Source organism: Taudactylus pleione, unplaced genomic scaffold, assembly GCF_031769625.1.
Source record: "Taudactylus pleione unplaced genomic scaffold, aTauple2 ptg002067l, whole genome shotgun sequence".
Classification (NCBI taxonomy): domain Eukaryota; kingdom Metazoa; phylum Chordata; class Amphibia; order Anura; family Myobatrachidae; genus Taudactylus; species Taudactylus pleione.
The window spans coordinates 182,879-197,111 of record NW_028286462.1 but is presented as its reverse complement, the minus strand read 5'-3'; the positions used below and the strand labels follow the sequence as shown (position 1 = coordinate 197,111).

The window sequence follows — 14,233 nt, the reverse complement described above, 5'->3', positions numbered from 1 at the left end:
AGGTACCATTACCTTACTAACCTCTAATGGCATCACCCTCACCTCATACCAGCCTAGTGCTGTTATTATATACACTGGTATGTGCCATTACGTTACTAACCTCTAATGGCATCACCCTCAGCTCATACCAGCCTAGTGCTGTTATTATATACACTGGCAGGTGCCATTACCTTACTAACCTCTAATGGCGTCACCCTCAGCTCATACCAGCCTAGTGCTGTTATTATATACACTGGCAGGTGCCATTAGCTTACTAACCTCTAATGGCATCACCCTCAGCTCATACCAGCCTAGTGCTGTTATTATATACACTGGCAGGTGCCATTACCTTACTAACCTCTAATGGCGTCACCCTCAGCTCATACCAGCCTAGTGCTGTTATTATATACACTGGCAGGTGCCATTACATTACTAAACTCTAATGGCGTCACCCTCACCTCATACCAGCCTAGTGCTGTTATTATATACACTGGCAGGTGCCATTACCTTACTAACCTCTAATGGCATCACCCTCACCTCATACCAGCCTAGTGCTGTTATTATATACACTGGCAGGTGCCATTACCTTACTAACCTCTAATGTCATCACCCTCAGCTCATACCAGCCTAGTGCTGTTATTATATACACTGGCAGGTGCCATTACATTACTAACGTGTAATGGCATCACCCTCAGCTCATACCAGCCTACTGCTGTTATTATGTACACTGGCAGGTGCCATTACCTTACTAACGTGTAATGGCATCACCCTCAGCTCATACCAGTCTAGTGCTGTTATTATATACACTGGCAGGTGCCATTACCTTACTAACGTGTAATGGCATCACCCTCAGCTCATACCAGCCTAGTGCTGTTATTATATACACTGGCAGGTACCATTACATTACTAACCTCTAATGTCATCACCCTCAGCTCATACCAGCCTAGTGCTGTTATTATATACACTGGCAGGTGCCATTATCTTACTAACCTCTAATGGCATCACCCTCAGCTCATACCAGCCTAGTGCTGTTATTATATACACTGGTATGTGCCATTACCTTACTAACCTCTAATGGCATCACCCTCAGCTCATACCAGCCTAGTGCTGTTATTATATACACTGGCAGGTGCCATTACCTTACTAACCTCTAATGGCGTCACCCTCAGCTCATACCAGCCTAGTGCTGTTATTATATACACTGGCAGGTGCCATTACATTACTAACCTCTAATGGCATCACCCTCACCTCATACCAGCCTAGTGCTGTTATTATATACACTGGCAGGTGCCATTACCTTACTAACCTCTAATGTCATCACCCTCAGCTCATACCAGCCTAGTGCTGTTATTATATACACTGGCAGGTGCCATTATCTTACTAACCTCTAATGGCATCACCCTCAGCTTATACCAGCCTACTGCTGTTATTATATACACTGGCAGGTGCCTTTACATTACTAATCTCTAATGGCATCACCCTCAGCTCATACCAGCCTACTGCTGTTATTATATACACTGGCAGGTGCCATTACATTACTAATCTCTAATGGCATCACCCTCACCTCATACCAGCCTAGTGCTGTTATTATATACACTGGCAGGTGCCATTACCTTACTAACCTCTAATGTCATCACCATCAGCTCATACCAGCCTAGTGCTGTTATTATATACACTGGCAGGTGCCATTACATTAGTAACGTGTAATGGCATCACCCTCAGCTCATACCAGCGTAGTGCTGTTATTATATACACTGGCAGGAGCCATTACCTTACTAACGTGTAATGGCATCACCCTCAGCTCATACCAGCCTAGTGCTGTTATTATATACACTGGCAGGTGCCATTACCTTACTAACGTGTAATGGCATCACCCTCAGCTCATACCAGCCTAGTGCTGTTATTATATACACTGGCAGGTACCATTACATTACTAACCTCTAATGTCATCACCCTCAGCTCATACCAGCCTAGTGCTGTTATTATATACACTGGCATGTGCCATTACATTACTAACCTCTAATGGCGTCACCCTCAGCTCATACCAGCCTAGTGCTGTTATTATATACACTGGCAGGTGCCATTACCTTACTAACCTCTAATGGCGTCACCCTCAGCTCATACCAGCCTAGTGCTGTTATTATATACACTGGTATGTGCCATTACCTTACTAACCTCTAATGGCGTCACCCTCAGCTCATACCAGCCTAGTGCTGTTATTATATACACTGGCAGGTGCCATTACACTACTAACCTCTAATGGCGTCACCCTCACCTCATACCAGCCTAGTGCTGTTATTATATACACTGGCAGCTGCTATTACTTACTATCCTCTAATGTCATCACTCTCAGCTCATACCAGCCTAGTGCTGTTATTATATACACTGGCAGGTGCCATTACCTTACTAACCTCTAATGTCATCACCCTCAGCTCATACCAGCCTAGTGCTGTTATTATATACACTGGCAGGTGCCATTACCTTACTAACCTCTAATGGCATCACCCTCAGCTCATACCAGCGTAGTGCTGTTATTATATACACTGGCAGGTGCCATTACCTTACTAACCTCTAATGGCATCACCCTCAGCTCATACCAGCCTAGTGCTGTTATTATATACACTGGCAGGTGCCATTACCTGACTAACCTCTAATGGCGTCACCCTCACCTCATACCAGCCTAGTGCTGTTATTATATACACTGGCAGGTGACATTACATTACTAACCTCTAATGGCATCACCCTCACCTCATACCAGCCTAGTGCTGTTACTATATACACTGGCAGGTGCCACTATCTTACTAACCTCTAATGGCATCACCCTCACCTCATACCAGCCTAGTGCTGTTATTATATACACTGGCAGGTGCCATTACCTTACTAACCTCTAATGGCATCACCCTCACCTCTTACCAGCCTAGTGCTGTTATTATATACACTGGCAGGTGCCACTATCTTACTAACCTCTAATGGCATCACCCTCACCTCTTACCAGCCTAGTGCTGTTATTATATACACTGGCAGGTGCCACTATCTTACTAACCTCTAATGGCATCACCCTCACCTCTTACCAGCCTAGTGCTGTTATTATATACACTGGCAGGAGCCATTACCTTACTAACCTCTAATGGCGTCACCATCACCTCATACCAGCCTAGTGCTGTTATTATATACACTGGCAGGAGCCATTACCTTACTAACCTCTAATGGCGTCACCATCACCTCATACCAGCCTAGTGCTGTTATTATATACACTGGCAGGTGCCATTACCTTACTAACCTCTAATGTCATCAACCTCAGCTCATACCAGCCTAGTGCTGTTATTATATACAGTGGCAGGTGCCATTACATTACTAACCTCTAATGGCATCACCCTCACCTCATACCAGCCTAGTGCTGTTATTATATACACTGGCAGGTGCCATTACCTTACTAACCTCTAATGGCGTCACCCTCAGCTCATACCAGCCTAGTGCTGTTCTTATATACACTGGCAGGTGCCATTACCTTACTAACCTCTAATGGCGTCACCCTCACCTCATACCAGCCTAGTGCTGTTATTATATACACTGGCAGGTGCCATTACCTTACTAACCTCTAATGGCGTCACCCTCAGCTCATACCAGCCTAGTGCTGTTATTATATACACTGGCAGGTGCCATTACCTTACAAACCTCTAATGGCATCACCCTCAGCTCATACCAGCCTAGTGCTGTTATTATATACACTGGCAGGTGCCATTACCTTACTAATCTCAAATGTCATCACCCTCACCTCATACCAGCCTAGTGCTGTTCTTATATACACTGGCAGGTGCCATTACCTTACTAACCTCTAATGGCGTCACCCTCACCTCATACCAGCCTAGTGCTGTTATTATATACACTGGCAGGTGCCATTACCTTACTATGCTCCAATGTCATCACCCTCATCTCATACCAGCCTAGTGCTGTTATTATATACACTGGCAGGTGCCATTATCTTACTAACCTCTAATGGCGTCACCCTCACCTCATACCAGCCTAGTGCTGTTATTATATACACTGGCAGGTGCCATTATCTTACTAACCTCTAATGGCGTCACCCTCAGCTCATACCAGCCTAGTGCTGTTATTATATACACTGGCAGATGCCATTACCTTACTAACCTCTAATGGCGTCACCCTCAGCTCATACCAGCCTAGTGCTGTTATTATATACACTGGCATGTGCCATTACACTACTAACCTCTAATGGCGTCACTCTCACCTCATACCAGCCTAGTGCTGTTATTATATACACTGGTATGTGCCATTACATTACTAACCTCTAATGGCATCACCCTCAGCTCATAACAGCCTAGTGCTGTTATTATATACACTGGTAGGTGCCATTATTTTACTAACCTCTAATGTCATCACCCTCACCTCATACCAGCCTAGTGCTGTTATTATATACACTGGCATGTGCCATTACATTACTAACCTCTAATGGCGTCATCCTCAGCTCATACCAGCCTAGTGCTGTTATTATATACACTGGCAGGTGCCATTACATTACTAACCTCTAATGGCGTCACCCTCAGCTCATACCAGCCTAGTGCTGTTATTATATACACTGGCAGGTGCCATTACATTACTAACCTCTAATGGCGTCACCCTCAGCTCATACCAGCCTAGTGCTGTTATTATATACACTGGCAGGTGCCATTACCTTAGGTACTAACCTCTAATGGCGTCACCCTCATCTCATACCAGCCTAGTGCTGTTATTATATACACTGGTATGTGCCATTACCTTACTAACCTCTAATGGCATCACCCTCACCTCATACCAGCCTAGTGCTGTTATTATATACACTGGCAGGTGCCATTACCTTACTAACCTCTAATGGCGTCACCCTCAGCTCATACCAGCCTAGTGCTGTTATTCTATACACTGGCAGGTGCCATTACCTTACTAATCTCTAATGTCATCACCCTCAGCTCATACCAGCCTAGTGCTGTTATTATATACACTGGCAGGTGCCATCACCTTACTAACCTCTAATGGCGTCGCCCTCACCTCATACCAGCCTAGTGCTGTTATTATATACACTGGCAGGTGCCATTACCTTACTAACCTCTAATGGCGTCGCCCTCAGCTCATACCAGCCTAGAGGGGGGGGGGGTGTATGTACAACATACATATTTAAAAAATATATGAGATAGATTAAACACTCACACTATGCTACACAAGGCAGGTGATAGGTGTAGCACTGTATATAATATATATATATATATATATATATATATATATATATATATATATATATAGCAGGTGATAGACGTCATACAGGTGAGAGCTGACAATAAAAGCGGCATGGTCGTCTTTCTTGGGGACCAGCTGAGGGAATGGGGTTAAGTGACTATGGGAGACCTGTTCCCAGCATCTCCCTGTGATTGCTCTCCTTAGCCCCCAGTGACAGCCAGTTACAAAGCTGCTTCACTGTCCTGGGCTAATGAATCTGTACATTGTGTATTACAAAGGACGTTGTATCTCGCCCCATTACAGCCGCCCCCTCACAGCAGCGCTCAGCCATATGCCCAGAAACCTCATCTCCACCACCCTCACTCCTGGGCATCAATGAGGTGGTCAGGATCACTACCTGGTTCCTACAGCTACAGACCCCACAATAACTCTCATAGTTACACACGGACAGCAGAGTGCATCATGGGTGCGCTTACCATCCTTCGCCTGGTGCCGGGATAATCCACGTAGTGTGTGACAGACGGATGGAAGAGGACACCGGGACAAAATCCAGCTCAGTGAGTCCAGGACAATTGTGACGGCACCGACTGGACTCCCCACCCGCTGCCAAATCCCTTTCGCAGAGAAATCCTGCAACGATAACGACTGCGAGCTCTTCCGCCAATTCAGGGGATCAGAGTAACCGTCATGGAAGGTGAGACTGGGGGGAAAGACAGGAGAAGGCCTCTCACTATACGCAGCACAGACCTCAGCCAATACAGGGGTATGGAAACGTTCACTAACACCTGACCAATCCAATCGCTGCGCTCTCAATATAACCCTGTAATCATATAGAAACCACTCAGATAAGAGGAGAGAAAACGCGACAGATTGAAGGGTCTCAATATTTATGAAAAAAAAAAATACAAAATGTGTTTTATACATAGAAATAAACCAACTAAATAAGTAAAGTTCACAATAAAAACTAGAACACTGATTCCACTTAAGACAAAGACGATGGTTGTGTCTTTCTATAATGTTTATTACTATTAGTAATTATTTCCAGGTTGTAAGAAAAGTTCCTATTTGTTGAAAGAAGAGTTTTATTCACAGGCCGCTGTATGGATAAAGATATTTTAATTATTGAAAAAAAGAGCATTGGACTCCCAGTGTCATACTTAAAGTGAGCTAAGAGTGAACTCACGACATGAGTCTGTATACAAGAGACTGTGCTGAGTAATGTGATATGTGACACCTGTATATCTGTGTGCTCCTGAGTCTGTATATAGGAGACTGCGCTGAGTAATGTGATATGTGACACCTGTATATCTGTGTGCTCCTGAGTCTGTATATAGGAGACTGCGCTGAGTAATGTGATATGTGACACCTGTATATCTGTGTGCTCCTGAGTCTGTATATAGGAGACTGCGCTGAGTAATGTGATATGTGACACCTGTATATCTGTGTGCTCCTGTGTCTGTATATAGGAGACTGCGCTGAGTAATGTGATATGTGACACCTGTATATCTGTGTGCTCCTGAGTCTGTATATAGGAGACTGCGCTGAGTAATGTGATATGTGACACCTGTATATCTGTGTGCTCCTGAGTCTGTATACAAGAGACTGTGCTGAGTAATGTGATATGTGACACCTGTATATCTGTGTGCTCCTGAGTCTGTATATAGGAGACTGCGCTGAGTAATGTGATATGTGACACCTGTATATCTGTGTGCTCCTGAGTCTGTATATAGGAGACTGCGCTGAGTAATGTGATATGTGACACCTGTATATCTGTGTGCTCCTGAGTCTGTATATAGGAGACTGCGCTGAGTAATGTGATATGTGACACCTGTATATCTGTGTGCTCCTGTGTCTGTATATAGGAGACTGCGCTGAGTAATGTGATATGTGACACCTGTATATCTGTGTGCTCCTGAGTCTGTATATAGGAGACTGCGCTGAGTAATGTGATATGTGACACCTGTATATCTGTGTGCTCCTGAGTCTGTATATAGGAGACTGCGCTGAGTAATGTGATATGTGACACCTGTATATCTGTGTGCTCCTGTGTCTGTATATGGAGACTGTGCTGAGTAATGTGATATGTGACACCTGTATATATGTGTGCTCCTGAGTCTGTATATAGGAGACTGCACTGAGTAATGCGATATGTGACACCTGTATATCTGTGTGCTCCTGAGTCTGTATATGGGAGACTGTGCTGAGTGATGTGATATGTGACACCTGTATATCTGTGTGCTCCTGAGTCTGTATATAGGAGACTGCGCTGAGTAATGTGATAGGTGACACCTGTATATCTGTGTGCTCCTGAGTCTGTATATGGGAGACTGTGCTGAGTGATGTGACACCTGTATATCTGTGTGCTCCTGTGTCTGTATATGGGAGACTGCGCTGAGTAATGTGATATGTGACACCTGTATATCTGTGTGCTCCCGAGTCTGTATATGGGAGACTGCGCTGAGTAATGTGACACCTGTATATCTGTGTGCTCCTGAGTCTGTATATGGGAGACTGCGCTGAGTAATGTGATATGTGACACCTGTATATCTGTGTGCTCCTGAGTCTGTATATAGGAGACTGCGCTGAGTAATGTGATATGTGACACCTGTATATCTGTGTGCTCCTGTGTCTGTATATAGGAGACTGCGCTGAGTAATGTGATGTGTGACACCTGTATATCTGTGTGCTCCTGAGTCTGTATATAGGAGACTGCACTGAGTAATGCGATATGTGACACCTGTATATCTGTGTGCTCCTGAGTCTGTATATGGGAGACTGCGCTGAGTAATGTGATATGTGACACCTGTATATCTGTGTGCTCCTGAGTCTGTATATGGGAGACTGCGCTGAGTAATGTGATATGTGACACCTGTATATCTGTGTGCTCCTGAGTCTGTATATAGGAGACTGCGCTGAGTAATGTGATATGTGACACCTGTATATCTGTGTGCTCCTGAGTCTGTATATGGGAGACTGTGCTGAGTAATGTGATATGTGACACCTGTATATCTGTGTGCTCCTGAGTCTGTATATAGGAGACTGCGCTGAGTAATGTGATAGGTGACACCTGTATATCTGTGTGCTCCTGAGTCTGTATATGGGAGACTGTGCTGAGTGATGTGACACCTGTATATCTGTGTGCTCCTGTGTCTGTATATGGGAGACTGCGCTGAGTAATGTGATATGTGACACCTGTATATCTGTGTGCTCCTGAGTCTGTATATGGGAGACTGCGCTGAGTAATGTGACACCTGTATATCTGTGTGCTCCTGAGTCTGTATATGGGAGACTGCGCTGAGTAATGTGATATGTGACACCTGTATATCTGTGTGCTCCTGAGTCTGTATATAGGAGACTGCGCTGAGTAATGTGATATGTGACACCTGTATATCTGTGTGCTCCTGTGTCTGTATATAGGAGACTGCGCTGAGTAATGCGATGTGTGACACCTGTATATCTGTGTGCTCCTGAGTCTGTATATAGGAGACTGCACTGAGTAATGCGATATGTGACACCTGTATATCTGTGTGCTCCTGAGTCTGTATATAGGAGACTGCGCTGAGTAATGTGATATGTGACCCCTGTATATCTGTGTGCTCCTGAGTCTGTATATGGGAGACTGCGCTGAGTAATGTGATATGTGACCCCTGTATATCTGTGTGCTCCTGAGTCTGTATATGGGAGACTGTGCTGAGTAATGTGATATGTGACACCTGTATATCTGTGTGCTCCTGAGTCTGTATATGGGAGACTGCTCTGAGTAATGTGATATGTGACACCTGTATATCTGTGTGCTCCTGAGTCTGTATATAGGAGACTGTGCTGAGTAATGTGATATGTGACACCTGTATATCTGTGTGCTCCTGAGTCTGTATATAGGAGACTGCGCTGAGTAATGTGATATGTGACACCTGTATATCTGTGTACTCCTGAGTCTGTATATGGGAGACTGTGCTGAGTAATGTGATAGGAGACTGCGCTGAGTAATGTGATATGTAACACCTGTATATCTGTGTGCTCCTGAGTCTGTATATGGAGACTGCGCTGAGTAATGTGATATGTGACACCTGTATATCTGTGTGCTCCTGAGTCTGTATATAGGAGACTGCGCTGAGTAATGTGATATGTGACACCTGTATATATTTGTGCTCCTGAGTCTGTATATAGGAGACTGCGCTGAGTAATGTGATATGTGAAACCTGTATATCTGTGTGCTCCTGAGTCTGTATATAGGAGACTGCGCTGAGTAATGTGATATGTGAAACCTGTATATCTGTGTGCTCCTGAGTCTGTATATAGGAGACTGCGCTGAGTAATGTGATATGTGACACCTGTATATCTGTGTGCTCCTGAGTCTGTATATAGGAGACTGCGCTGAGTAATGTGATATGTGACACCTGTATATCTGTGTGCTCCTGAGTCTGTATATAGGAGACTGCGCTGAGTAATGTGATATGTGAAACCTATATATCTGTGTGCTCCTGAGTCTGTATATGGGAGACTGCGCTGAGTAATGTGATATGTGACTCCTGTATATCTGTGTACTCCTGAGTCTGTATATGGGAGACTGCGCTGAGTAATGTGATATGTGACTCCTGTATATCTGTGTGCTCCTGAGTCTGTATATGGGAGACTGCGCTGAGTAATGTGATGTGTGACACCTGTATATCTGTGTGCTCCTGAGTCTGTATATGGGAGACTGCGCTGAGTAATGTGATGTGTGACACCTGTATATCTGTGTGCTCCTGAGTCTGTATATGGGAGACTGCGCTGAGTAATGTGATATGTGACACCTGTATATATGTGTGCTCCTGAGTCTGTATATGGGAGACTGCGCTGAGTAATTTGATATGTGACACCTGTATATCTGTGTGCTCCTGAGTCTGTATATAGGAGACTGCGCTGAGTAATGTGATATGTGACACCTGTATATCTGTGTGCTCCTGAGTCTGTATATGGGAGACTGCGCTGAGTAATGTGATATGTGACACCTGTATATCTGTGTGCTCCTGAGTCTGTATATAGGAGACTGCGCTGAGTAATGTGATATGTGACACCTGTATATCTGTGTGCTCCTGAGTCTGTATATGGGAGACTGCGCTGAGTAATGTGATATGTGACACCTGTATATCTGTGTGCTCCTGAGTCTGTATATGGGAGACTGCGCTGAGTAATGTGATTTGTGACACCTGTATATCTGTGTGCTCCTGAGTCTGTATATGGGAGACTGTGCTGAGTAATGTGATATGTGACTCCTGTATATCTGTGTACTCCTGAGTCTGTATATGGGAGACTGTGCTGAGTAATGTGATATGTGACACCTGTATATCTGTGTTCTCCTGAGTCTGTATATGGGGAGACTGAGCTGAGTAATGTGATATGTGACACCTGTATATCTGTGTGCTCCTGAGTCTGTATATGGAGACTGCGCTGAGTAATGTGATATGTGACTCCTGTATATCTGTGTACTCCTGAGTCTGTATATGGGAGACTGCGCTGAGTAATGTGATATGTGACTCCTGTATATCTGTGTGCTCCTGAGTCTGTATATAGGAAACTGCGCTGAGTAATTTGATATGTGACACCTGTATATCTGTGTGCTCCTGAGTCTGTATATAGGAGACTGCGCTGCGTAATGTGATATGTGACACCTGTATATCTGTGTGCTCCTGAGTCTGTATATAGGAGACTGCGCTGAGTAATGTGATATGTGACACCTGTATATCTGTGTGCTCCAGAGTCTGAATATGGAGACTGCGCTGAGTAATGTGATATGTGACACCTGTATATCTGTGTGCTCCTGAGTCTGTATATAGGAAACTGCGCTGAGTAATGTGATGTGTGACACCTGTATATCTGTGTGCTCCTGAGTCTGTATATAGGAGACTGCGCTGAGTAATGTGATGTGTGACACCTGTATATCTGTGTGCTCCTGAGTCTGTATATAGGAGACTGCGCTGAGTAATGTGATATGTGACACCTGTATATCTGTGTGCTCCTGAGTCTGTATATGAGAGACTGCGCAGAGTAATGTGATATGTGACACCTGTATATCTGTGTGCTCCTGAGTCTGTATATAGGAGACTGCGCTGAGTAATGTGTTATGTAACACCTGTATATCTGTGTGCTCCTGAGTCTGTATATGGGAGACTGCGCTGAGTAATGTGATATGTGACACCTGTATATCTGTGTGCTCCTGAGTCTGTATATGGGAGACTGCGCTGAGTAATGTGATATGTGACACCTGTATATCTGTGTGCTCCTGAGTCTGTATATAGGAGACTGCGCTGAGTAATGTGATATGTGACACCTGTATATCTGTGTGCTCCTGAGTCTGTATATAGGAGACTGCGCTGAGTAATGTGATATCTGACACCTGTATATCTGTGTGCTCCTGAGTCTGTATATGGGAGACTGCGCTGAGTAATGTGATATGTGACACCTGTATATCTGTTTGCTCCTGAGTCTGTATATGGGAGACTGCGCTGAGTAATGTGATATGTGACACCTGTATATCTGTGTGCTCCTGAGTCTGTATATAGGAGACTGCGCTGAGTAATGTGATATGTGACATCTGTATATCTGTGTGCTCCTGAGTCTGTATATAGGAGACTGCGCTGAGTAATGTGATATGTGACACCTGTATATCTGTGTGCTCCTGAGTCTGTATATAGGAGACTGCGCTGAGTAATGTGATGTGTGACACCTGTATATCTGTGTGCTCCTGAGTCTGTATATAGGAGACTGCGCTGAGTAATGTGATATGTGACACCTGTATATCTGTGTGCTCCTGAGTCTGTATATGAGAGACTGCGCAGAGTAATGTGATATGTGACACCTGTATATCTGTGTGCTCCTGAGTCTGTATATGGGAGACTGCGCTGAGTAATGTGATATGTGACACCTGTATATCTGTGTGCTCCTGAGTCTGTATATGGGAGACTGCGCTGAGTAATGTGATATGTGACACCTGTATATCTGTGTGCTCCTGAGTCTGTATATGGGAGACTGCGCTGAGTAATGTGATATGTGACACCTGTATATCTGTGTGCTCCTGAGTCTGTATATAGGAGACTGCGCTGAGTAATGTGATATGTGACACCTGTATATCTGTGTGCTCCTGAGTCTGTATATGGGAGACTGCGCTGAGTAATGTGATATGTGACACCTGTATATCTGTGTGCTCCTGAGTCTGTATATAGGAGACTGTGCTGAGTAATGTGATATGTGACATCTGAATATCTGTGTGCTCCTGAGTCTGTATATAGGAGACTGCGCTGAGTAATGTGATATGTGACACCTGTATATCTGTGTGCTCCTGAGTCTGTATATAGGAGACTGCGCTGAGTAATGTGATATGTGACACCTGTATATCTGTGTGCTCCTGAGTCTGTATATAGGAGACTGCGCTGAGTAATGTGATGTGTGACACCTGTATATCTGTGTGCTCCTGAGTCTGTATATGGGAGACTGCGCTGAGTAATGTGAGACCTGTATATCTGTGTGCTCCTGAGTCTGTATATAGGAGACTGCGCTGAGTAATGTGATATGTGACACCTGTATATCTGTGTGCTCCTGAGTTTGTATATAGGAGACTGCGCTGAGTAATGTGATATGTGACACCTGTATATCTGTGTGCTCCTGAGTCTGTATATAGGAGACTGCTCTGAGTAATGTGATATGTGACACCTGTATATCTGTGTGCTCCTGAGTCTGTATATAGGAGACTGCGCTGAGTAATGTGATATGTGACAGCTGTATAAGTGTGTGCTCCTGAATCTGTATATAGGAGACTGTGCTGAGTAATGTGATGTGTGACACCTGTATATCTGTGTGCTCCTGAGTCTGTATATGGGAGACTGCGCTGAGTAATGTGAGACCTGTATATCTGTGTGCTCCTGAGTCTGTATATAGGAGACTGCGCTGAGTAATGTGATATGTGACACCTGTATATCTGTGTGCTCCTGAGTCTGTATATGAGAGACTGTGCTGAGTAAAGTGATAGGTGATACCTGTATATCTGTGTGCTCCTGAGTCTGTATATAGGAGACTGCGCTGAGTAATGTGATATGACACCTGTATAACCGTGTGCTCCTGAGTCTGTATATGGAGACTGTGCTGAGTAATGTGATATGTGACACCAGTATATCTGTGTGCTCCTGAGTCTGTATATAGGAGACTGCGCTGAGTAATGTGATATGTGACACCTGTATATCTGTGTGCTCCTGAGTCTGTATATGAGAGACTGTGCTGAGTAAAGTGATAGGTGATACCTGTATATCTGTGTGCTCCTGAGTCTGTATATAGGAGACTGCGCTGAGTAATGTGATATGACACCTGTATATCCGTGTGCTCCTGAGTCTGTATATGGAGACTGTGCTGAGTAATGTGATATGTGACACCTGTATATCTGTGTGCTCCTGAGTCTGTATATGGGAGACTGCGCTGAGTAATGTGATATGTGACACCTGTATATCTGTGTGCTCCTGAGTCTGTATATAGGAGACTGCGCTGAGTAATGTGATATGTGACACCTGTATATCTGTGTGCTCCTGAGTCTGTATATAGGAGACTGCGCTGAGTAATGTGATATGTGACACCTGTATATCTGTGTGCTCCTGAGTCTGTATATAGGAGACTGCGCTGAGTAATGTGATATGTGACACCTGTATATCTGTGTGCTCCTGAGTCTGTATATGGGAGACTGCGCTGAGTAATGTGATATGTGACACCTGTATATCTGTGTGCTCCTGAGTCTGTATATAGGAGACTGTGCTGAGTAATGTGATATGTGACATCTGAATATCTGTGTGCTCCTGAGTCTGTATATAGGAGACTGCGCTGAGTAATGTGATATGTGACACCTGTATATCTGTGTGCTCCTGAGTCTGTATATAGGAGACTGCGCTGAGTAATGTGATATGTGACACCTGTATATCTGTGTGCTCCTGAGTCTGTATATAGGAGACTGCGCTGAGTAATGTGATATGTGACACCTGTATATCTTTGTGCTCCTGAGTCTGTA

General features: G+C 44.4%; 1 protein-coding gene across 1 annotated transcript in view; it reads right to left on the bottom strand.

The window, feature by feature from the left end:
• ELP5 (elongator acetyltransferase complex subunit 5) overlaps positions 1-14,233 on the bottom strand; it is a gene marked incomplete at its 3' end in the record, with an annotated part of 230,252 nt that overhangs the window by 33,259 nt on the left and 182,760 nt on the right. Inside the window, exon 4 of the mRNA XM_088465637.1 lies at positions 5,685-5,908. Coding sequence (XP_088321763.1) covers positions 5,685-5,908 — 224 coding nt within the window. The remainder of the gene's footprint in view (positions 1-5,684; positions 5,909-14,233) is intronic.